At 40.3% G+C, this 26278-nt stretch overlaps 1 protein-coding gene across 1 annotated transcript in view; it reads left to right on the forward strand.

Annotated features, from left to right (window-relative positions):
• The first annotated feature begins 122 nt into the window (after positions 1-122).
• Positions 123-26278, forward strand: part of aplp1 (amyloid beta (A4) precursor-like protein 1) — a 39535-nt gene continuing 13379 nt past the window's right edge. The window contains exons 1-4 of the mRNA XM_067601956.1: positions 123-402; positions 22514-22693; positions 23734-23863; positions 25990-26152. Of these exons, the coding sequence (XP_067458057.1) occupies positions 337-402; positions 22514-22693; positions 23734-23863; positions 25990-26152 (539 nt within the window). The 5' untranslated portion in view covers positions 123-336. The remainder of the gene's footprint in view (positions 403-22513; positions 22694-23733; positions 23864-25989; positions 26153-26278) is intronic.

The raw sequence follows: 26278 nt of genomic DNA on the forward strand, positions 1-26278 counted from the left end.
CGGGCGAGCCCTGTCGTGTCGTATTTCCAACCCATCACCACCAGATGTCTCTCTTTACTAAGCCAAGGTGAGGACACCATGAGTAAAGCCCGTGATAAACACCCGCAGAAACAGGGCTTGGTTCTGTCAGACTTCATCCACATAAAAGCCCAGGCTGCCATTGGAGAGTCCGTTGGAAAGAGCGAACAAGACGCAGACGCAGGAGATATCGCAGGAAGGCGCCGACGAAACGCAGTGTCCATCACTTCAGCTGATGTAACCAGACAGCTTATGTTGGAGTTAGTTATTTTACAATAGCAACTTGGTCAAAAAAAAGACACAAAAGAAGGAGAAAAAATGGGACATTCCGCAATACCTATATTGATGGCTGTATTGTCCTACTGCGTTTGGGAGAACGTCGAGGTAAGAACAAGACAATCTGAATCATATATGATGGCGCATTGAAAATTTGTATGTTTTGCTGGATTAAATGCTGTATTTTTCTTAATGTCGACATTATACATACATGCCACGCATGCAGTTGCTCGTATCTTCATATTGCTGACACGCACCCTTATCTAGGGCAGGTTTAATTTGTAAATGCGTCCCTGAGCACCGTCCTATGTCAACAAGAGTAATGGCACACAACGTCCACAAAAAATGCAGTGATGGTGAAAGGATTTGAAATGCAAATGCTGTAATAAGACATGAATGGAAGTCCACACTCTGGACATAAATATAACTGGCTTCATACATAGGTGGTTTGCAGTATATGTGGTTGGCTGCGTCAAGCCTGGGCCTGTATCTGACATGGAAAAAAAATGTTATATAGGCCTTTTGCTGAGTGGAAGGATGGAGATCAAATCCCATCTCCTTCCATCCCATCTGGCCTTGTCAGAGAAAGAAATCAGCTCCAATCCATCCTTCAGAGGAGTGGTGCAGCTCTTGAGCAGGATGGACTCATGCATATTCAATTACTGTTCTGTGTTACATTTGGTCTTCATGAAAGAACTCTGAATAGATTAAAAAACTCCCAGTTGAATCTTACAGCGAGGAGCAGTAAGTAAAGGCAGTGTGGCGCATGAAGCGTTGTCAGGTTTTCAGTGGAACATCTTGATGAATTTCAACATGCATGTGAATAAACTGTTAAAATCTGCCTGACACATCCGGGAGGGGGGGAGGTGACTTTGATGTATCATTGGACATACAGTCGGTGTGTGTGATACATTATAGTAATGAGAGATCTGGGGTCATCCTATTGGCATCTGTCTCCATCAATGCGTAGCAAAGAGATAGTGAAAGTCTCTTGTACAGAACTACAGATCAATGGGGCCACCAGCTGCTCCCACCTCCCTCCTGTATCATCACAAATTACAGCAGGCCCACAGTTTGATGGGCTCGACCTTTATTTCTCAATAATGATTTAGTCACCCATCATCTCCCCCTGTAATAGAACTGAAACGTGCATTCAGGTTTGCCCTCGTGTGCGGGAGCTGGGTGGTATTGGAGGTGCCTGTGAAGGTGGGGGGGAGGAGGAGGGGAGAAGGATGAGTCATGATGTCCCAGCTGGAGCTGAGGTTCAGGTCAATCCTCTTTTTTCACCTGGAAATGATGAGTGAATGAAGCCAATCTTGAATGCTGTTTGATAGAAAAAAAATAAAAAGATTGCTGGCTGGTTCAGAGTCTCCCCAAGTTACCTAAGAGGATTTGTGAGATGTTTATTTATTAGCCATCTTCCACACTGAGTCTGTAATAGTCATAAAGCCTCTCCTTTCATTCTTAAATAATTTCACTTCTGTAAGAGCCTTAGTGGGATTACTGCTATGCTGAGGAGCAGACTTTAGCTTCATACAAGGAGACCTGCCCATGAAGGTTTACGCTGAAGATTATGACACTGTGAGAGGGTTGGCTGGCTGGATTACACTGTGGTATTAGTCCTAATAAAACTGTCAGCTTCCCTTAATTTACTCAACTGCAATTCAGTTGAAATGTGTGAATTGGGCAAATTTGTTTTGATCTCTCTTTTATAGTGTAATATTTTAATCTGTTAGTGCATCTGGATAAAGTCTAATCATCACACTCGCAAATTAAATTTCCAGACAGTGTTAATTAGTAAATCAGTAAAGGAATAGTAAAGCCTAAATACATGTCCTTTTAAAAATGTTCCTGCTGAAATAAACATTCAACATCATGGTGTGTTGTTACTATGATTGGACAAACACTTTGTGGCCAAGCTGTCATATATGTCAAGTTCAGTAATGGCTTCCCAGGTATGTCAGCTGTAATAGCACTTCTAGTATCTGTCACGGGATCCAAAGCATTTAGCTAATTGACATGCTGAGCTGTGCTCATCCTGACATGAAAGGTCACACATGAAAAGATGACAAAATCAGCCACCTTGGGCAGCCTGTAAACGTGTATAGTAGTCTGACAGTAATGAAAAATATAAGAAACCAACATTGAATTGAATTTGTCGTCAGTAGTCATTATGTGGGTAAGATGTGCTCTTTGAAGTCCCATTCTTAATACCAGTGAGTGATATGGTTAACATTTAGTAAATCACATATGTCATTGTGATACAGGTCATGATATAAGGATGGGGGATATGATGGTACATATATACTGTGGGACAATATACATTTGTCAGCTGATTGTGTCAGATTTTGCCATACCATTTATATCATTTATACCATGGTAGCTGTCCCTTCAACATCTTTGAACATAGTAGGTCAATGTTGCACATCGATGAGCAGGACTGATTTATGGCAGTATTAGATATTGATATGATTTTTACAGATATTTGATTATTTACTTGGATTTGACGCCTAGAACTGGCTGAATTAGCCAAAAACAGACATTCTTGGTTATTTTATCTATTAGCAATCTTTCTCTCTCTCTCTCTCTCTCTCTCTCTCTCTCTCTCTCTCTCTCTCTCTCTCTCTCTCTCAAGATAGATAGATAGATATTCTGTGGGAAAATAATTTAATCTACATTGCCCACCTCTATCATGATATAATACATTTTCTAGAAATTTCTATCCAGGAAATAAAACCTGACAAATCAAGGGGTTTTATCACAAATTATACTAATATATATAAATCAAATATTGCCATAAAACAATCTTGATCATTCATTTGCAACATTGCTTACAATGGTCCAATACAACCAAAGGAGGGCTGATTATAGTTTGTTTTTATTAACCATTTTGCTGAATATTTTCTCCATTCATGTGATTGCTGTATCCATTGTTTGAACTACAAAATGTTAGAACATTCACAATTTATCACAATCATAATTTTGTAAAGCCTAATGTGACGTCTTCAAATTGCCTTGTTTTGTCTGAACAGCAGTCTAAAACCTTAAGACATTCAGTTTACAATGATATAATATGTAGAAAAGCAGCAAACTCTCATATTGGAGAAGCTGCAACCAGAGAATATTTGGCATTTTTGAAAAATCATTTAAAGATTGATTAATAGTCAAAATAGATGCCAATGATTTTTCTTTCGACTGACTAATTGATTAATCGACAAGTCGTGTCAACTCAACAACTAGAAAGACAGTTGTTACAGTTGACATATTGTTGTATTACCCAACTGTCCTCCTTATAATTGTGTGGGAGCTGCAAAGCAAAACACAATTATGTTATCTTCGCTGTTATCTTCACTCTTTATTATTATTATTATATACTTATTTCGCCGTTTTTCGGCGTCTAACTAGTCCTACACGATTTATCAACTTCATTTCAATGTCAAATTGTACATCCCCATAAGGAGATGTATGCTATTACTTTTCGCATCTCTAGCATATTCTGTTGATTTTATATAAAATTGTATAAAATTAAAATTTATAATGGAAGGTCAATGGGAGCAATGTTTGAAAGCTCATATCTCAAAAACTAAAAGTGCTAAAGTATTCAAACTTGATTGACAGGTGGCCTATGTGGAAATGCTTAACATATTTTAAAATGGGACCTATACCACCATGTGGTCAGTTATTACGTGTTTTACGTTTTTATGTTTTGGTTTATAACTCATGAACCGTGAGGCCTATCCAAACAATTTTGGCACAGTGTATTCCTTGGATGGTACCAAGTAGACTGATATAGGCCACGCCCATTTGCGCCCGAAAATCTTTCCGCCATTTTGAATTTTTTCAAAAACACATTTTTTGCTTCTTTTGGCACATTTTTCTTCCAATCTTCACCAAACTTGGCACATACCATATTTAGATGATCCTGAACAGAGCTTTTATCTTCATTTTTTGGTATCACTTACCGTTTGTCTGTAATTGGTTACCAAACTTTTGAAGGCGTGGCCGGATGCATTTAACGAACCATAATGCTTCAATGCTGATTCAGATCGACACCAAATTTGAGAATCTTGTACATATAATGAGAGTGCACCATTATGTAAAATTTGATACAATTCTACCCACAGGGGGCGCTACTGTAATATTATAACATGATATTTCTACAGTTCTGCTGTCTTCAGTGAAATTAAACTTGGTACACAAGTTCTCCATGTCAATGTGCGTGATCTAGTGAGACATGGTGCCAATAGCTCCACCTTGTGGCCATTAGTGAAATACCACCATACTACTTATTAACTTAAATATCTCTTAAATTCAACATTCCATGGTGACCAAATTCAGCAAAATTATACAGATAGGGATGTTTAACAAGTGTGTGGTATTTGATACAATTTCACCTGTAGGTGGCGCTAACAAAATTTGAATGTTAACTGCTGAAGCAGAAATTTGCAGCAACAGTAGCAATAACAGCAGTGGCAGCGGCTGCGTCTGGCGGTTTGCAGCTCCCACACGCAATTTCTTTAGAAATTGCAGAATTTTCTAGTTACAAATGTGTTGTTCATACTCACTCTTCAACAGGGGTGTACTGGGAAAGAAATTCAGCCCTGGACTTATGTGCTGGGATCAGTCCATTGTGGTGATAGTGGTGGTGGTGGTGGTGCTGGTGTCAGTGAGGGTTGATCACATATGGACAATATTTCACTTGTTTAGAGCTAGTTGGTTGTGATTGGCCAGTCCCGGAACACACACGCAGCACGCTCTCACACACAGTGGCACACAGTGAGTTAAAAACTTTATGGATGTTTTGACGGTCCACCAGCCCACTGGGATTTGTCCCTGTATGCCCGATGACCAGTATGCCACTGCTCATCAACAAGCACAAAGCCAGACTGCATCCAGTGAGCTCAGTTTCTGCTACAACAAAACCCTTACACAGGAAAATGTGATTTAAAGACAACATTTTAATGATCACCGTAGGGACTACAGGTATGCTCAGCTTTAGTCAACAAGGCCTGTATTTATCAAGATAAATGACTGCAGTATGAACCTCAGAGGAACAGTAGTGGCAGACCCAAAACCCAGAAACAAACCTATCTACAGGTTTCAGGAAATAAAGGGAGCCTGGGAAAGCATTAAAACATAAAGGGAGGAAAGAGGGAGAAAACAGGGATTTTTATGAGGGGAAGTGAAGAGTAGAGGGAGAGGAAGTACATTGTAGAATGGCTGCAGATTAAATAAAAATGAGTGAGTCACAAAGTTAAAGTGTAGTCTGCCACCACCCCTCACCCACCACCCACCCCTACCCCCTCTACCACCACATCACCACAAGCAGCAATTTCAGGCTTTGTGCTGGAATACAGCCACACAGATTCATGCACCTCCCACCCCCATCTGCCATTCAATGCAGTAACACAAGAGGATTTGTTAAAAAAAAGAAGGAAAAAAGATAAGGACGACCAGATCTCTCTCTCCCTCTCTCTTTCCCTCTCTCTCTTACACACACACATACATGCACACTCTGCCCTACACTCACTTAATTAATTTTAGAGCCAAGAGATAATCGGGTTCCGCTAATGGATTCCCGTGTGCTCGCTATTCTCTACTATATCCGTGTGCCAGTGGGCATAAAATGTACCATTTTATTGTATCACATGTTTTCTCCCCCTGTTCTCTGTGTATCTGGCTTCCTTTCCAAGTTTTTGAAGTGCGGCACACACAGTACCTTGATTAAATCCTGCAGAGTCATTGTGAAATGAGAGCAACACCATACTGGAGGAAAGGAGCGCTGTAAATGTGTCGTAGCAGTTTAGCTGTTACCAGAGGTGACAAACTAATGAATGCCATTAATGAACCCTTTGGCCATGCTTGCAATCGACAACACTGAAACAGTGCCTTGTTTCGTCTGGTTCAGAAGGGTTATTGGGGGTTTTCATTTCTGTTGTCGTCTAGTCGAGTCTGGGGTGGAACTAAAGAAAGTATACATTTGTGTTTGTGTCTCCAAGCGTAGACTTCATCCAGCTATTCGGCAGAAAATTAGTTGACATTAATTGCACATTTACACAGCATCTTCCCGATAGATTTAAGGAAACTCTGCCAAATCCTAGTTTAGATTACTTAATCTTGTCTCCTGGCCTTTTTGAAATATTTCAAATTATAGGTCCCAGTTGGAAAGGGGAGTAATTCCCAATTCAGAGTTTAATAATGTTTGCTTGCAAGGCTCATCACTTTATGTTGTCTCTATAACCTGTCATGCATAAACTGATCTGATTGCTGCATTTGATGAGTTAATTTCTTCAACTTTCTCAGTCTGCATGGCTGTTTCTAGGTTACACATAATCAAGGAAGAAGATTAGATTAAAGCCACTTTCAGTTTCTCAAAGATTACTTTACTTTTCATCATCTACTCATTGATGGGGCAAGCCTTCCTAGCTTTGAAAATTTGTAGGTCAGTTATTAATCCTTGCACCTGTGTCTGTAAAAGCTAGATGGGACTGTGTGGTTTGAATGCATGCAAGTGTCTTCGGTGTTTGTGTGTGTGTCATAGGTTTGTCCAGCGTCACCCGGAGGGATGGAGATACTAGTATAGCCTTCTTGATCGCATCCAGCTCTGACCCCTCTCAGGAGTCTTGCAAGGCAGAGATATCACTGCAGTGCAAGGTCTTTACACCCAACATTACTGCCTCAGTAAGCCTAAAAAAAAGTTGAACGCCAGGGCGAAGCGAGATGTTTAGTCCTGCCACAGCCACTGGGAGGTTTCAGAGGAGCCCCCTCGAAAACATCTGCAGTGTGGTGATAACACTTGTCCTGTCGTGTCTGGGAGGGGGGGGAGAAAAAGCTAGAGCACAGTGAAAGAGATTGAGGGCTGGTTGGAGAGAGGAGGGGGGTGGGGGCGGGGGATTGCCCTGGCACAGTGGATGATTTGAGAAACGGAGAGCATGAGGGTTGAAGGAAGAGAGAGAGTCTGAGTGATGCAGAGCATGTAGAATGTTATGTGGGTTGCAGGGTGGAGTGCATGCTAATGGAGGAGTCCAGCCTTATTGCTACTCAGCCCGAGCAGCTGGGAGAGCAGAAAGATCCATCTCTGTCATGTACATGTATTCACAGGTGGCCTTGAAACGAGACAAGGAACGGGGAGGAGGGACACAGGCAAGAAAAAGCCCATGGCCAGAGTGGTCCGCTGAGTTGTATGAAAGCAGAACTGCAAATCTAATTTCCTTAACGGCCCCAGCTGCAGGGTTTGAGAGAGTGTGGGGTTGTTGGGTCCACTGAGACTTATCAGGCCAGTATGAACATTCTGCAGAAGAACATTGTGGAAGCGGTTACAGAGGGAAATGGATGTACTTTTTGGCAGGTCATTTCTGCTCCGCCATCATTTTTGCGCAGCTTCTTCAGAAAGACTAAAAGCTCATTTCTAACATATTAATCCAAAGGTGCAGTGGTACTGATGGGTAGGAATCACAGTTTTCTCAGCACAATTAGGTCACACACTCCACTCACAGACAACTTAGTACACAGACTCACACACACACATGCACCACACACTCGCTGCTTTATAAAGACGGCACGCTGCAGAAGCTGCATCAATTATTGAAGGTCCGGGCTCTTGCTTGTTGGTGAGGCTTTAGCACTTGTCACGCACCCTTTCAATGCTCCGACATCAGCCCTCTCTCTTCATGCTACCTGGTTTTTATGTACCCTTCCACCCCCTTCCCCGCCCTCCAGGTCCACTCCCCAGCTTCGTACACAAAAGAAAATCCCCACGCCTGTCTCCTCCCTGCCTCTGCCCCGCTCATCCATTCTCAGCCCTCCCTCCCTTTCGTCTGTCTCTGCCCTAGCCTCCTCTATTCTCCCCGCCATATCCCAGAGGCACTCCTTGCCCCTCTCATACCCACTCTCTTAGACACTGCTCCTTCCATCTGCCTCAGCAGCTTTCAGTGGCCAGTGACATCTTTTCACTTTCCTCATGTATACTTTGATTGTCCTTGAATAATTCATGCTCCAAACTCACCCTTTGTTTTATTATTTTTTCTGCACTTTGCTACTCCTGCTGTTTTCCTTTCATTCTTGATATTTGAATCTGCCTGTCTTTATTTGCATCTTTTGGTTACCCCATTCTTTGTCAGCTCAACACAGAATTGGTTTCAGTTGTTTAATGCTGCAGTGTGTGTTGGTCAGCCAGTCATGATTGTTACTGCTGGAGTTCCCTGCTCCGCTCAACTAACATTACTCTCTGAGTGTTCATCTTATAAAGGTAATTATTTAGTCATTAAATCAAAAAATGCTTGCAGCCGCTTTTTTGAAGATGGACTGCAAGATAAGTCTAGCGTGTGTGCGCTGTAGACTGTCCAGGTGCTGCACTGCCCTTGCAGCTGAGTTCCACCTTTGTCGTTCTGTCAACATCATGTTCACAGAAAATCTTTATAAAAAATCAACTTCTGACATCTATGAATCAATTCAGAATCATCCATGTCCACATCGCGATGCATCTTAGGATCGGGAAATTTCCACACCTCTTGTCTGTGGTGAGTTTTTTTTTTTTTGCAAGGCTTGTTTTGTAATCTGTCTTTTCGTTAAACCCATTTTCTCTGAATCTATGTCATCAGCTGAGGAATGAGTGATTTTCTGAAAATCACCAGATAGGTGACACGGACGTGGCAGCAGTAAAGTCAGCTTTATATTTGATAGTGGATATTTAGTCAAGACCTGAATTTGAACTTAAATAAACTGTACGGCAACGGAAATTTAAGCATATCAGTGAATGAATTTATGATCACTCAAAGAGAAAAAGCATATCTGTTAGTGAAGTTTGGTATTTTTTCCCAAATATGGGAGCCAAATACTTGCCAGCAGTTGTTTATTTACCAATGTTTAATGTGCTGTTTAGGGTGGAATTTCCTGTAGAGGAGGGTACATTTCCACCAAAGGAGTCTCAAACATACCCTCCTTTCCCTTGAGACACAATGTTCCCACAACACTCGACTCAATACTCAGAATTCAGCATAGATTCCACAAAAGCTGCCTACAGTTGACTCTGCCCAAATTTTACAGAGTATACACAGATGGTGGTGCAGCTTGATGATAACTATAGATGCTATAGATGATAACAAGACTCAGGTGCTGCTGTGGTTACTGTTAATCATCAACAATAAGATTCAGCCAGCAATGGGGAGAGACAGATAGTTTTTCATTCTTTTCTCAGCTCTGGGTCATCATCACACTCACCAAGGCCAAACTGTGCCAGTTAACAGCTAATACTCACCCAGACTCGGCTGACAAATTGGATACTTCGAACTAGTCTAGCTGTGGTTTGAAGAAGAATGTAATAAAAGTACAAAGCACAAATGGAGGTACGAGGGCACAGTAAGGGGTCTTTTGTACTGATTATCTCAATGCTTAAGCCATTTTCTCTTGAGTTGGACAGTCCACGGAGACTTTATGGCCTGAGGAAATGAGATAACACTAATATTTAATCTACTGAGTGATTCTGCAGCACAGACCGGCAGACTACACAGCACGCATTATCTTACCAGAGTGGCCCAGTTTAAAATAACACTGAGAGGGCTAAAGCAAGACAGGACATGTCAGCTTGACATGATCTCAGTTATCAGTATTATTTTCTTGTCAGTGTGCTCTCTGCTGCTACTGGAATTGTCCAGTGCTTGTGTTGTGTTACTAACAGTGGACAGAACAGCAGTCACACCACCTTGCTAGTTAACTTGGGGGAAGGTACATCAGATACAGTCTTGATTGACTGATTCTATAATAATCAGATTATTCATTATAGAAGTTGTGAGCAGAGCAAAGGGAGTGTTGGAAGGACAAAGAGTTGGCCAAGTTGATTTGAACAAAATGAGAAGATATTCAGTTGTATTGTAACATGCTGGGTGTGTGGCTCTGAAGCAGAGAAACATGTGAGCAATCATTAAGTCAGCTACTGACTCACCACATTGGCAACTAGTGAGCAAGAATGGGATCATCAAAAATAAATACTATACTACTACTAATAGTATTATTATCACTAATAATGATAGTAATAGTAGTCAATATTAACTATATTGTTAATATGATAAGATATTACTTTAGATTTGTGTCTGTACCTAATCATTTTCTTCAATGATAAATTGATTTGTTTTCATTTAATTTATGAATTGTTAAAAATGAAATAAAATACAGAAAATCCCCATCACAATTTCCCAATGCAAAAGGTATTGATTTAAAATATTTTGATTTATACAATCCAAAGATTTACAGTGATATGAAATAGACGAAAAGCAGCAAATTCTCACATTTGAGACCTAAAACCTGAATATTTTGGCCATTTTGCATGATAAATTACTTATAATAAATGTAATAAATTAAAGTGAAAAAAAACTAAAACATATAAAAGTGTCAATGATATAAGAAAAAGGAGGGTTATCAATTTTGCAATTGACTAATTAATTATTATATTATAATTATATTGTGTACATAATTATTATTTTAGACTACAATGCCTATAATAATGGCTAATAATAATAATAATTCCTGTTGCAATTGATGTTATATCATATATATTCAGATTAAATTATTATTCAACAACTTTTTATGGGAACTATTATATAATTATTAATTATATTTTAGCTTTCTCTGAAGAGTAAGAGATTGAAGAAAGCAGTTTCTCTGGTATACCAGAAGGATACAAGAAACCCAACTCAGCAGGGCCTTGGATTGCATAAGTAACTGAAGTGGCGTGTAAACAACCAACAGCCAGTAATAAGGAAAGCTAACCAAGCATTAAGCTACTGATCTACCGGTGATAGAAAGTCAAACCAAACATATGGGGACTCTTTCATTTGAGAGAGAAAGAAAGAAAGAGAGAGCAAGGCAGACTCATAACAAGCCGGAGTGAGAGAGAGAGAGAGAGAGAGAGTGAGTGACATGCTTGAAATTCTGTAGGGAACCAGTTGCTACGGTAACAGGGAAGGTAGCCGGCTCCTGTGGGTGGTGTAACCATGGCAACCACCCTCAGTGGCCAAGTGATGCTGAGAGGGATAATGTAGAGGAGAGGGCTAAAAAAAATGTGTGTTTACAGGTTCGATTGGAACAAGTGAGACAGATGAAGAGGATGGCGAGTGACGTGAAACGTGGGAGCGTGACATCAGGCACGCTGTAGACTGTTTCATAAGAATAGTCCTCAGCTCAACCTTGATTTCTTTGCTTTGTGTAGATGGCAAGCCGGTCCCAGTGGACCCAGCGTTAGCTGTTTACCCTGCTGTTCATTGACAGAGCACCTCATTACCATAAGCCAAAGATGCTGTGCAGGGCAACACACTCGCTGAGAGACCTGAGAAGAGGTTATCCCCTCAATATGTCTTTGCAGTTTGTTGGGGTCAAACTAGCCATGCTGGGCTCTTTCATCTGTGAAGGTGTACACTTTGACCTCTCACTGGGAGTTAAAGACCAGTTTGTCCCCACTGTGGTGATACCACATGCCCCCAAATGTGAGAAACATGTTGTGAATTTGAGTTAAATGTTACATACACACCATTAACATTGGAGTATAATGTGCAGTATGTGGTATGGCTCTGGAGTCGCTGCCACTAATAAATACATCAAGTATTGCATTCAGCATTCTGGTCACATGCCTACCTCAACAAATACACATAATAATAACATTAATAAATACACACAACCACACACTGCTCTGCCTCTACCTCACGTTCTCTTTGTGAGGTTCTCACAACATATATATACTATAACCTCAAAGCTTCATTTCCATAAGATGCTAGACAGGCTCCCATGGGAGCTGGCATGATGTGATGAGAATTGTATACATGCATAAATATGAGACAGAGAGAAAGAGATATATGAATGTTTTAACCCCTATTCCCCTATGCACTCTAACCCCCTCCCCCCTCCCCCTCCTCTGTTGCTGCCTCTCTTCCCATGCAGGATATTATTTCATCTTCTGCTGGGAGTCTTTGCCATTGGACTTGTTTTATTGCTCTGCCATTATATACATTCAGTTCATCAAAGCTTTATTTATTTGAATATGCTGCTATTTGAAAGACACGATTCATTACAGAAATAAAAAAGAGAGATATAGAATTCACGTACAAGATTGACAAGAGAGGAGAGATTATCAGATTAATAGTTGCACATTTGTGTGCAGTATTTATGCTATTAATGTGTTCTTAAGTCCTATGGGTAAAAAACATTAATGTCCCAAAGTACTCATGATTTCCTGAAAAGAATATGAACTTATATAATATAATATTTCACTTACAGATTTCAGTTTCACTGCAGTGTCATGTGTTTCACTAATGTATTTTAATCATGTAACTTTATCTTGGTAATGAGTAATTTGTCTTTCAAGATGTTAGTTTCAAGAAAACTCTCCAATCTGTTAAAACTGATCATGAAAGATTTTTTCACTCTATTGGCAGATTCCTGTGCTTGTTTTAACACGCACAAGTTGCAGTGTACACATATCTTTAAAGGATACACATACCAACTATGTGCAATGCTCAGAAAGTGCGTGAAGTGACAGGAAAGTAAAAGTGGAACTGACAGAGAGAGAGAGATGACGCACGGTTCCAAAGGAGAATACCCAGGAAGAAAAACTTCAGTGCAGATTGGCTGCAAAAGACAGCAAAGTCAAAAGCAGAGTGTGGGGCTTGAGAGGCAGAAAAAGCCCAGAGTGGGAGATAAGAACGAGGCAAAAAGAAGTGTCAGATCTTGCTCATGCTGGTTGCTTGCTGTTTGTCAAGGAGATCGTAGGAAGACAGTCTGTCCTTAAGTGGATCAATTATTACAGTATTTTAACATAAAAATGCCCTCATTTAGGCTTTAAGATTCGCTTAATCTACTTAAAACATGCTCAGGGGCATTATATTGTTGCTTTAAGAGCACCAGAGTCCCCTTGCACAAAATATACACACAGACACACACACACACACACTTGAGTAAAATACCTTACTCAACTGTAAAAAAATAAAGTTACCATCTGTTTATATTGTCATCCTTCTCACCCTGAAATCTCTGTTAACCTGCTAAATTCAGTATTTGACTCCAGAGTGGAATATCAATATCACATTGATATAGGATCCAGCTTGGGTTGCTAATTCATAACACTCATGATAATGACATTCTGATATATTTATATATAGTTATTCATGATTGGAACTTGCTGTTTTATTCATTGTGAAATGGTTTTTAACTGCGTGGGAGAAAATTAATTGTTTTCAATACATTTTAGCTGTACAAATTTGTGACAATGCGTGACTAATGCATGAAAATATTTGCTAATAGAAATTTGAACCTTTGATTCCCAGATATGACTCAAGCTCTCTGAATGTATTTACTGTATAACTACATTTTGGAGAGCTTGTTTGCATTGTGTCAATCTCTATCTGCCTGCAGAAAATCCCTGATTCAGTGGCAATTGTGTTGACATTAGGATGTTTCAGATGGACCTGCACCGCTCAAATCTCTGCTAAGCCTTTGATTCCTTCAATCCCCCGAGGTAGCTCTTCAGCTTGAAATCACATCTGCAGGCTCACAGTGTTTGGCATTAACATGTTGGCATTCCCATGTTGTGTTGCTTAACTGTGAAGGAGGTTCAGCTGTGTTATGTAACAGCAGAAATTCATCAACAATGCAACCAGAGGACGAAATCATTTCAGTTTGGCTGCATTGAAGAACTGAATCACGCAAGCATTTAATTTTTCCGGACTCACTGTTCTTCTGGCTGGATTTATGAAACATCATTACGCTGTTGTTGGTTTTTTTTTTGTTTTTTTGTCTCCCACATCCCCGGCAGGAGGCGTCGGCATACAGAGAATTGTGAAAATGACCAACTATGCTCTGTTTTTTCGTCTTGAAAACATGCACAGTGTGGTGTCATTATGGTGCGTGACTCAGAAGGAGCATTTGTTGGAATGTGGGTGGAACAGAGAGGCAGCCATGCGCGTGTGTTCAACCTACTTTCCGCAACACAAGTATCGCAATCACTTGTCTCATTCCAAATATTGCTCAGTGCGGCCTTTCCATAAAACAGGGAACACCACGCATGAAATCAGTCTGTGGGAGTTTCCTGTTTTGCTCTGTTGATTGTATTGGACTTTTTTTTACAAGCCTTACCACAGATGCTGCTGAAAGGCAGGATGTTTGTTAAAAAAGGCTCACAGGAAACATAACAATATGGATGTCAAATTCAGGTGTGTGCATTATTAATTGTATTATGAAGAGAGAGAGAGAGAGTCTCAGCTGGGAAAGGTGAAGTCTCTGGTCCTGTGGGCATGGAACTTCAATTGAGTCCCATGGTGCTATCATACATCAGGGAAGTCTTGTATCCAGTGAGGTCATATGATTCCAGGAGGAGACAGCGACCTTTACAGTAGAGAGAAATCAGCTATGATTCTTTCCTATCCCCCAGCTACAGCACCCTGTAGAGTGCTACTTGCAAAGCTATAAGCTAAAACCTTGTGGAAGGATCTGCCACTCTGATGTTGGGCACATCTCTGGGTAAACATGCTCTAAATAACCACGGCCATGAAATGTGTTGGCACTGCCAGCCAACAAATCTATGGAGTCTCTTGCAGTGATGCCAGCTGACATGTCCTGTATTTTAAGCTATACTTAAAATTAAATCAAATATCGGGAGCTGGTTTTGGCTGCTGTTTCAGTCCGAGATGAACCCTGGTGATTATGGGGCCATCTGCTCCCCATGTGCCGAGCTGGAGGCTGAACGACTGTAATCTGGACTGATGAAGCGTGACTTAGAGAAGACCATGATGTTTGCATCTTTGCAACCCAAAGCCTCTATCATAACGGTTGGCGATTAAGTTTTAACATTAGGTATTCAGTTTAGTATTCAGTAAGTTGTTTTACATCTGTGTATGCATTACAGTCTGCAGCTAATACACAATACATAAAACACAAAGCAATATAAATTACTCTGTCCATCAGTGTCCTGAATAGAAAATGGCCTCAATTAGACATTAGTCAGAGATAATAGTAATCATAATAATGAGTGTCAGTGTGCAGAGCTAACCTGCTCTATCCCCTTTTGTCCCCTCTGCACCATGAGAGTCTGGCTGACTAATGTTACTACTCTCTAATAACTATGTGCCACACCAGGAAGAGGCCTGATGGAGCCTATGAATAATTAACTAACATGATTACAATGATGAATGCTCCCACATTTATCTGGCCATTTAGCACTGGCCTAGGGAGGGAGGCCAAACAGCCGATTGTCAGGCATTGTGTGAAAGCTATTAGGGAGGGAGAGGGAGACAACAGGGATATCAAGGATAGGGTGGCTGGGGTGGATTGAGCTCAGCCTTGAAGGGGAGGAGAGGGAGGAAAATAGAGAAAAACTGAAGGAGGGGCTCACGAGAGCAGGAAGACACCCACTATTCAGCCATCTGTGCTGCTGAGGAGCACAAAGACGTACTCAGGAAGACCTTTGTTTGTGCGTGTGTGTGCGTGTTTCATACAGGCATGGGTTATTCATCTGTGAGGCCAATTTGTACGTGGGTGTGTTATCTACGCTAGTGATGGCAATTAGCCAGTCCACAATGTTATACTCATCAGGAATAGCTAGCCAGGCTTTTCACACAGGACATGACAAAGCTCATATTACAATTACAGTTACATGATTTGAAGTAAAAAATCTCTAGCAGCACTTGTAGTTTTGAAAACATATATACAAGATTAAAGTGTCGCTGCCTGGAGCTTTGATACTTTAAGACTGCTTCCTTTCTCCAACTTCTCCCAGTAGGGGAGGTTTTGCCAAAAAACCCCTGCTGTAATTTCACAGCCTTCCAGTTGATGACTTATTCTATGGCGTCTGTTTGAGGCTCAGTTAGATTTCTGTTGTCAAAGCAAAAACCCAGATCAGAACAAACAGAGGAAACCAACTCTGGATTTTACACGTTGTTTATGTTCTTGTGATGTACAGTTGTTTTATTACGCTGTCACTACATGGTGTATTTTGGTTAGATGGGATATCCCAGATCCCTGTTGCTAAGTAAGGATTAGCTCTTCAGGGGTCTGATGTCTCAAGTTAATCATTAGGTGTCAAGCAAGCTCCCTGCAATATATCTCTGACCAGAGAGTCTGTATTTATGTAGTTACTAGTGTATTCTATTCCAAGGTTTTTAAATCTTCAAATGTCTGGTTTTATTCGACCAATAGTCCAATATCTGAAGATATTCAGTTTACTATCATATATTCATATTCATTCATATCATACATACACAAAGTAAAGTATCAAACCCTGATATTGGAGAAGTAGAAAACAGAAAATGTTTGGCATTTTCTGGTTTCTACATCGGTCATCAAAATTGTTGCTTATTAATTTTCTGTCAATTGACTAATTGATTTAGCTCTAAAAAATAAAACAAGTATGCACACATATACACACTTCCTTGTAGTAACACAAATACATACACAGTGGAGATGCACCAATCAATAGGCCACCAATCAAAACCGGACGTTTTTCAGCTGATCGGCCATGACCTGTGACTGGCTGAACAGTCTCATTTATCCCATTTTTTGCTGGTCATATTTACACACTTGTGCTGCACGATGGTTCATGTCGCACACACAGCGGCACAGACAGTAATGTCACAGCTACACACACACACAACATGTCATCGGTGGGATTCTTCTACAGCATGAGTGAAGAAGACACAAAGCTTGCAATTTGTGATACCTGTAAGTCCAAAATAAGCCGTAGAGGAACAACCTTGAAAACATTTCGAACAACTAACTTAATCAGACACTTAAAAAACCATCACCACAGTGCACATTTTATTTTGATATTTGTTTGAGGAATCAGAATCAGCCAAGAAAATTGCAATTGGTACATCTCTAATACACAGGGCTCGTAGTTCAGATTTAGAGCATGTAAAATTACAAAGGAAGCACAGAAACAAATGAATTGTAGATAAATTAAAGTCAGAGAAACATGAAAGGATAAAGCAGAATGAAACCAGAATCAATCACATTAAAATACAAGGTAATAAAGAATGTTTTAAGTGATATCAAAGGCCCTGTGTGACTGCAGCAATATACATAACATGACATGTTGCTCCCAGCACATCAGCACTAAAGGACTGTGTATCTACATGAAGCCTCTGATGCATTTTTGGCATGGTGCTCCATTGTACGATCTGGCTTCAACTTGTAAAAGGTGACAAACGATGGGTGGACTCCTCCCCTCCTCCTCTACTGCTCCGGCTTGCCTGCCAGGGCCAGGAGATTGCATCATTACGGAGGATGAAGTCATCCTGCAACATAAGGGTGGAACAGGTGCTGAAATTTTAATTAGAACATGGTGGATGATGCTGGAGGAACATGTAAATGTACTGCCCTGGCCCCAAACTCAGCCCTGAGTGGCAGAAGTATTTATGCTGCAAGATCATATTCTTCTCTCTGCTAACATTTTGGAAGCTTCACACTGCAGCATAAATCCCTCAACTAGAGGGATACCTGTGAAAATATTATTAACCATTATTATATCTGCACCAGCTGTTCCACAACTTCTGGTCCAGTGCACAGTGTGTTTGTGTTCGTCTTTGTGGGAGCACTTTGTTTCCTTGTGACGCTTTCTGCTATGGAGAATATGGAGGTACACATGTGATTACAAAGTGAAGCAACACAGTCAGTATGGAGTAGATACAGAGAAGCAGAGCATAGAAAAATAGAATATCAAGGGAGCAAACAGAGGCAAAGAACCTGATGAAAAGGCAGAAAGTCAATCGATGTCTCCAGCTTTATATCACTAGGTCGTTATTAATGATGCAGCATTCTCTGCAGTGGGGAGCTGTCAGGCTTCTAGGCTGTCCGCCTGTTCAGCCTCATCAGCACTAGGACATGATATGTGGGACTCAGGATGGTTGAACAGCACTGCTTTATCAACCCCTGAACCGCCTTCCCCCTCTACACATTGTACAGAGATGCACACACACTTCAGTACACTATGGTATTTTCTCACTGAGACATCAAGAGCAGCTCTACTGCCTGTCCTTTACTGCAGAAGAAGCATAATTGTTGACAGATTGTGAAGCATTGTTGTGAAGCCAACTGGATCAGTGTGCCTCAGCTCCTGATGGAGACTGCTGGTGTTCAGAGAGGCTTACACTGCCGTGCTCAACCTACAACAGTCTTAACACTCTAAAATGTAACTGGCATCAAAATGGAAATTGTATATACCACCAAGACACTGAAAACCTTTGACTGCATGTTTGTCAGTCCACAGGGAAATAGAGCTATGATTTGTAACTGTAAAACATGTAAAAAACAGCTCACTCAAGACACAAGAATATGATTCATTCACTCAGGCAAAAGCTATTTTTAGCTGTGAATGAAATCCTAATCCTTCATAACAGAGAGGTATTGTCTGCCACTATTTAATCTGCATCTTGTCAATGTGTCTACTAAAGAACCTAAAGCATAGTGAGAAAAGCTTTTACACAAAGAATTTTTGTAAACAAACTACCTGTTTTGGTAACATTTTAGTAAAATTAACACTTTAAAAGTATAATATATAGTAGTATGATATATAATGTATAATTTAGAGACTACTTGTTCTGTATATATTTGGTCTCTATGACCTAAAGCTTAGAAAAAACAGGAGATGTATGCACCAGAGATGAGTGTGCAGACACTGTCTCTCATCCACAACCTTTGCAGACCTTCCCTTCTTTTCCAAAGGGCCGTCTTTATCAGGTAGACTTTACACTTGGTTGACTGACTTATTTGCTATTTAAACAAGATTAGCAACTTGGCAGATCCTCTCCTCTGTCCTGTGGCATGCACACACAGACGACAGCACACTAAATATTTGGCTAGGCTTCAGGTTGGATATTGTGGTTGATTTTACATAAATATCAATAATATGTGATCTTGGGCTTAAATGATCGGTAATATAATGCAATTCATTTGAGCAAAATGTACATTAAAAGGTATATATGCATATATTGTAGCATTAATTGTCTGGCTTAATTACAAAAGCTTTATGGTTAGTGTACTATAGTAATAATGAGTTTATAAAGCGGTTTCTTGTGACTAAACATGGATGAAAAAATGTATGTTCCTAATACAATTGAATCCATTACAACACACCACAGCATTCACTGGAATGAAATAATGCTGCTGTCATCATGCCTGAGTTCAAGCACAGTCTTGTCAGTTGCAGAGCCTTTGTGTTGCATTAACCAATTGCACAAGTCAGTGTTTATTTTTTACAAAAACAAGATCCACAATCTGTCCATTTGACATGAAGCACTATGTAAATAAAAATGTCAAATACCACAAAATAAATTTCTATCCAGCAACTAACACTTCATACAGCAAAAGCATTCTTGATGTTACCATTTTGGGTAAGAGTAAAAAAGTTCTGACGCAAGCTGATGACAGTTTCTGTTTTTGCTGTGAGAATACAATGAAACACCTACAAAGGCATTTTGTGGCATTCACACAGCTGAGCAGAGTGGGTCTGAGTGACGTCAGCCCCTGAGTGATGTTCATATGATGCTGTCACCATGGTTGTCTGAAGTGGAGATGGACCAGCATATGCAGATGGAGTAAATATACTCCAAACTGGGTCATAAACAAGCAGGAGAGTTTCTGCTTTCATGGCACGCTTAGCAGGATGCCCAATAGAAGTGTTCATCTTAAAACAGTATTTCTTATTAGGGGTTATCACAAGAGGAAGATCTAATCTGGTCGCAGATCAGGCTGGAGATTGGGTGTGCGGCCTTGCTGTGCTGGAGGTCAGGGCCTCGGGCTCCTGATGGACTGCTATTGATTGGGGGGAACGTGGCGATACAGTTGCAGTCGCTCAGCATTGATTTTCAGCAAGTGCAGTAGTGGAGAGCAGGCAAAATGAGAGAGCTGGACCAGAGGGAGCTGCCAGGTTATCTTCTCAAATATCCGGAAGTTTTTTTTTCCTCTTTTTCTTTGTGGCACTGACCTTCCCTGAGTCAAAGAGAGATATCTATTTAGACATTAGCTCAGCAGCTACACCAGACAGGCCGTTTCAGCAGCTTCAGCAATGTTTTCCTGTGCTTTTCACACAGTGCCAATAAAACCAATAAAAAGATCCCGTTCAGCATTGTCAATACCAGTCATTTCATTTTCTAGAAGAATCTAACAGTGAGAGAGAAAAGAGTTTATGTTAAAACGTTTATTGTCTTGTGAACTTGCAAATAACGTATGCAATATTGCAAACCATTTTCCAAATTATACTATAGTTATTTTACATTTTTAAATTCTTTTTCTCCACCTTCTAAGCAGCCATTGTATTCATTAATTTCACTATGGGGTGATCATTAACTTGCAGGGTCTTGCTTGAGGTGGGCAATCCATCACAGTGAAGATGTCAGCAAGTGCTGGCACCCAAAAACTTTACAATTAGCAGCAGAACAGAATTGTTTTATAAAGCAATATTGTTGGAAACCCCAGAAGACAAACAATGAGATATTATTCACAACAAGAAAAGGAAAAAGTCAATGTTGTAGCTTCTTGCATTTGAAAAATGACTTATGTTCAAAGCAGAGAGAATACAACTATCATGTAATAATGACTTTAAAGTATATAACTGAGCATTTTGTCCACAGCCCATGACCATGATAATGGTTTACCTCACTGGGATGGATTACTTACTTGTCTCAAGTAACTTTGCAACCCTCTGTTATTTGATATTCAAAAAATACCGGTATGAATTGAACAAACGGTGGCCTGTAAGGTAGGAAAAATGCATTTGTAAATCTAAAAAAACATAGTATGCTTTGGGAAATGGTCAGCAGTAATGAAAAGTAGATGTGTAATTTGTAAGAAATCTGCTAAGACATGCAAAAACACAAACTCCTCTTAGCATTATTAAAATGCACAGACTGCTCAGGGCTTATTATATTTATTGTACATTTACTCAAAGGGTTTTATATATTTATTTTATTCCATATGAATTTTAATTAGGACTTCAAACACTCGAGCTGCGGTCGGCCAAAGCAGGGCTTCCCTTTGATCAGGCGTCACTCTCTCATATTTTTTTCTCCTCAGTTTCTTCCCTTTGGGCAACTTCCTTTTAATTGGCTCAGCGTCGCTCGTCTTGTCTGTCGTCAGCAGGTCTATCTCTCTGTCTGTCAGCACAGATAAAAGGATATGAGCTATACATAGGCTTGGGAGTTGCGGATTGCCTTTTTGAGAGGTTTCAGGGTTGGACAGTAAATATTATGGCATGTTCTCTACTGTGAATGTTACTGTCAAATGCTGCACATCAAAAAAATCCACATCATTGACCCGCAGGAGGTTGTTATTGTCTCTGGTAAACAGTTCGTTTTTGCACCAGAGATGACTCAGACCTCCAGTGGAACTTGATAAACTTTCTCATGATTCTTGAATGCTCACTGCTGTCAAATCACCTAAAAAAATCTGTTTTGTCTGTTGAGGTAGATTAAGTCCTTGTTTGTGCTGTTTACAGAGCTTTTTCCTCCCCGCCTAACCCCTCCCCTCTCTTATTCCTCCCTGGGCTCTCTCTGTCTCTGTGCTGTGTGTTAATGTAGTGAAGTGGCCCATCGGTCAATGAGCTTGTATTAACACCTGACTCCCAGCCCTAGCTGCTGTTTGTTCCTCTATGTGGGGTCCCTTGGGCCCTCCCCCAGGCAGAGGCAACATATCCCTTGATCAATAACAACATCCTAGAGGGCTGCTGGAGGAGAAGAAGGACGGGGGCAATCTTTTACATACTATATTTTTTCCTTTACTCCTTCCTCTTCATCCACCCATTCCTTCTTTTCTCATCTCTCAGTGCTAATAGGAAACAGAGCATTGGATAGTCAATAAGTCAGGCTTTTTCTTGGCTCTTCTTGTCATTCACTTCAGGGTTATTTCAACTTCTATGGATCTTTCCTGAATTTTAAGGTTGCCAATATTCTCTTAAAGCTTGCAGTGTACACTCAATTCTCCTGTGCATTAGCTTCCTCTTCCTTCCTCTACATTCTCACTTATCTGTTTTGATCTTTCACTCACTCTCAGTTTTGCGCCTTGGCTTACACCCTTGGTCTAATGTTGGATAGTGCTGGAGTGCATGTAAGTGCATTAATTATCTGTGGTCTACCCGCCCTGGATCGGCTTCAAACACAATATTATCTGCCACTGTGTTTGTATCGACCCTTCCTCACCTCTTTTTTCTCTCTATCTCTGTCCTCCCTCCCCTCCCTATTCCTTCTAGGCTCTGGCCATGACCGAGGTGAACGGGCCAGGCCCCCAAGTGATAGAGCCACAGATTGCCATGTTCTGTGGCCGCCAGCTCCTGCACATGAACCCACAGAATGGCCAGTGGGAGCCGGATCCTCAGGGCCGCAAGGACTGCTTCAAAGAGCCCAGCGAAATCCTGTCCTACTGTCAGGAGGTAGGGTCCTGACGCTTGTAAGGGAAATAATCTGAACTACTGTAATGGAAACCATTCTGGATCAATATTACTAACAGCAGAAGTATCAGAATCAGAATGATGGCAAAGTAGTCCAGAGCTGGTTTTGAAATCAACAAGACACTGCAGATGAAATAGGAAAATCAAGTAAAATGTCATATTCTTTTTCTCTAATTTGGTTTGTCTAACACCTGTCCTATCAAATCTATATATTTAACTATATATAGTGGGGTGATGTTGGTCTGTTGGAATATTACAATATTTCAATTGTACCATCATCCACTTCTCCTCCTCTTGTTACCTTATATGTGTACTCTTTAACATCTACTGTGAGGTAATCAGGGATACACATACACACTCCTCCTTAAAAAAAATATCTATGTGAAGTGCAAGAGTAAAGGCAACCAAGCGCCATCTAGAGGTTCAAGTAGACATAGCTGCTACAGAGAGAAGCAGCCATGATCCTGAATGGACTGTAATGCGATTAGCTGGCACATTATGCGTCTGTGTTGGCTTTTACACAAAAGCCTTCCTTTTTTCCTTGACATTTGTGAAGAAAGCATTTTAGTTTGCATTCAGACTCTGAGCCAGCTACATTTTTCTCACTATTAAACTTCATTATGAGTTTGTGCTCCAAATGATAGGCCTAGATTTTAAATGAAAGTAGTCAGATGTGAAATTGGGAATATTGAAAGACAAGAAAGTTCATTGAAATAACTTCAGTATGACATGTCTAATTTGGTGTCAGACAAAGGCCTTACACAGCCTCTTGTAAGTAGTTAGAAAATGTGTTGCATGACTCTTTCCTTTGTTAGTCTTCTCCCCACTGACTGTGATCTCCCTCCTCTTCTTCCCTTATCCTGCTACTTTTATTCTACCCCTAACAACCAATCCTTGAACCTCCTCTCTAACCAAATTTTCCCCTCTCCCCCTGCTCCTCCTGTCGTCATTCCCCCCTGTTCTGTCCATCCATCTATCTGTTTCTGTGTCTCTGTCGTCTCTGCATGTGCCTGTGCGACCAGATGTACCCAGCTCTTCCAATCTCCCATGTAGAAGAGTCAAAAAGTCCTGTCACCATCTCCTACTGGTGTAAGAAAGGCTGGGGCCACTGCCAGACACGCCCCTTCATAGTCGTGCCCTACCGCTGTCTAGGTAAGAACAACACACCTCACTGTCATTAGATAATTGCAATAACAAGAATGTTTAGGTTTAGATGCCCTCTGTGTCCATATGAAGAAAGTACTTCCTGAAGTTAAATTGGAAAGAAGATACAAGAACAAATGAACATCCTTTATATTTCTAGATGACTGTGTGCTTGAGGTCATTTTATCTGTTTTGTAAGATTAAGATATGTTGGTGGTATTTAGCTTTTATTTCATAGTACATTGGAAACAGAAAAGAAGCATTTGAAGGGAGAGAGGGGGATGAAATGCAATAAAGGTCCTCAGTCACATACTTTACAAACCAACGATGTTGCATTTTTGACAACTAGCCCACTAGGAAACCCCTATTATTTTGTATATATAACAAAAAAGTTAGATATTATATCAAATGCATCATGTAGGATATTGAAACATTTGAGAAACACTTCCTGTCTCACTATATGTCCCAATCTCTCCTTAATGTCCTCCTGCACAGTTTTAACTAAATTAACTGTTGAAATTGAAAAGGTGAATAGCTTAAAGGAATAGATTAACAATTTGGGAAATACTACAATATCTCATACTTATTCACTGAAATTTAGATAAGAAGATCAATACTGCCCTCTCATCTGTACAGTAAATTGTATGTAGCTGGTTAACTTAGCTTAGCATGACTGTAAACAGAGTGAAAACAGCTAGCCTGGCTTTGTCCAATTGTTGTTTTACCAGGGTTTTACTTGGCTGAGACTCCAGACTCCAAGTTAAAAGCACAAATTGCTGTTTTTGTAGAAATTAAACAAATGATAAACCATTATATCTCATTTGTTTGGTAATCTTCTTATCTAGCGCTCATCAAGAAAGCCCAATAAGCCTATTTCCCAAAACGTCAAACTATTTCTTTAATTGGTTTATTGCGTAAGATAGAATCGGCTAGGCCACATATTTACTGTATATGGAAATGGTACAAAACAATAATGTAAGATTGCATGAACAACTATATTTGTTTTGGTTTATTCTTAATAAGAATTTTATGGTATTCAGCAACATATCTCATCGAGATGTAAGAGATTCCCTTAAAACCCTACGTGGACTTAGAGCTGTAGCATTGTGTTTTGATGCATCATATTAAAACTTACCAGTTACATAACATACTGTATTGTAGATTGACATAAACCATGATTCTGTATCAAAGCAGAAAAATACAGAGATTTGTTCATGCCCATGCAACTTATGTGCAATCTAACAAGAGTATTACAGTTCTCTGTTATGCTTTTAATACCTCACACAGCTATACATTTTATTTTTGGCATTCAAGTGCCAGAATCTCCTTTACACCCATCCCAGTGCCATCAATTTCTAAATGTGTTACTATCGGAATCATAGATGAGCAGGGATTTTAAAAAGCAGGATGTGCAGTTCATTAAACACGAAGCACCACACACACCTCAACAGTATCTCAGAGAGGTCATGCCTGCTAAAAGCCACTAGAGGGGCAGATAGGCTAACAATGGGTGAGTGAATGAATGAATGAGTGAGGAGCAGTGAGTCACTCTGGATTCATGAAGCACTTTGATTTGCTTTAGGACTTTCTACTGTACTTCCAGTACATTAACCTGTATGCGAGAGAGAATAGCATGTAATGTTAGTACTGTATAGTATATATGTAGCATGTACTGTATGTATTTAATGAAATGAATGTAAAACCATATCTTCATTTCTGTATAGTTTACTATAGAAACCAAAAGTTATCTGCATGTATGATCTCTGTAATAAATGCTTTACAGTCATTTTAAGCACTTTTTACTTCCTGTCCTTGACATGATAGTTGCAGTTTGTCTGCTCAGAGTGGTTGCCGTTGTTGCTTTTTGTGCTTTCTGTCAGTCCTACTTATGCATCCCACCCCAGCTCTTTTACTCTAGTTCACTATCATACTTCTGTTTCATGTATTCTATGTATCACAGCTTGAGTTCATTCTCACGCTCTCTTTCTGTCCTCATTAAAGCACATTCATGTTTGATGTTCCATTTTCAAACGCAGCACTGAGGTCTAGTTAAATCTCAAGTTCCGCTCTTACAATTCTCCTACGGCTCAAAATCATCTGACACTAACCTCACCTTTCCTTCATTCTTGCTACAGAGGGCGAGTATGTGAGCGAGGCCCTGCTGGTTCCTGACCGATGCCGTTTCCTCCACCAGGAGCAGATGGATGCCTGTGAGAGTTACGTGTACTGGCACAACATTGCCAAGGAGGTGAGAAAGGCAGATAAATGGCGATTTGTTTTAAAATTGTACAATGAAGGCCTATGGATTAAGAAAACATAGGTTCAACCATGTTGCATGTAAATCAGAAGGGGGATTTCATTAGACTTTCCACTGATGCATATATTTTTAACTCTTCGTGTTTGCGATGAACTTTCCAGTGCAGA

The sequence above is a fragment of the Thunnus thynnus genome, chromosome 10 (assembly GCF_963924715.1).
Source record: "Thunnus thynnus chromosome 10, fThuThy2.1, whole genome shotgun sequence".
In the NCBI taxonomy this organism is placed as follows: domain Eukaryota; kingdom Metazoa; phylum Chordata; class Actinopteri; order Scombriformes; family Scombridae; genus Thunnus; species Thunnus thynnus.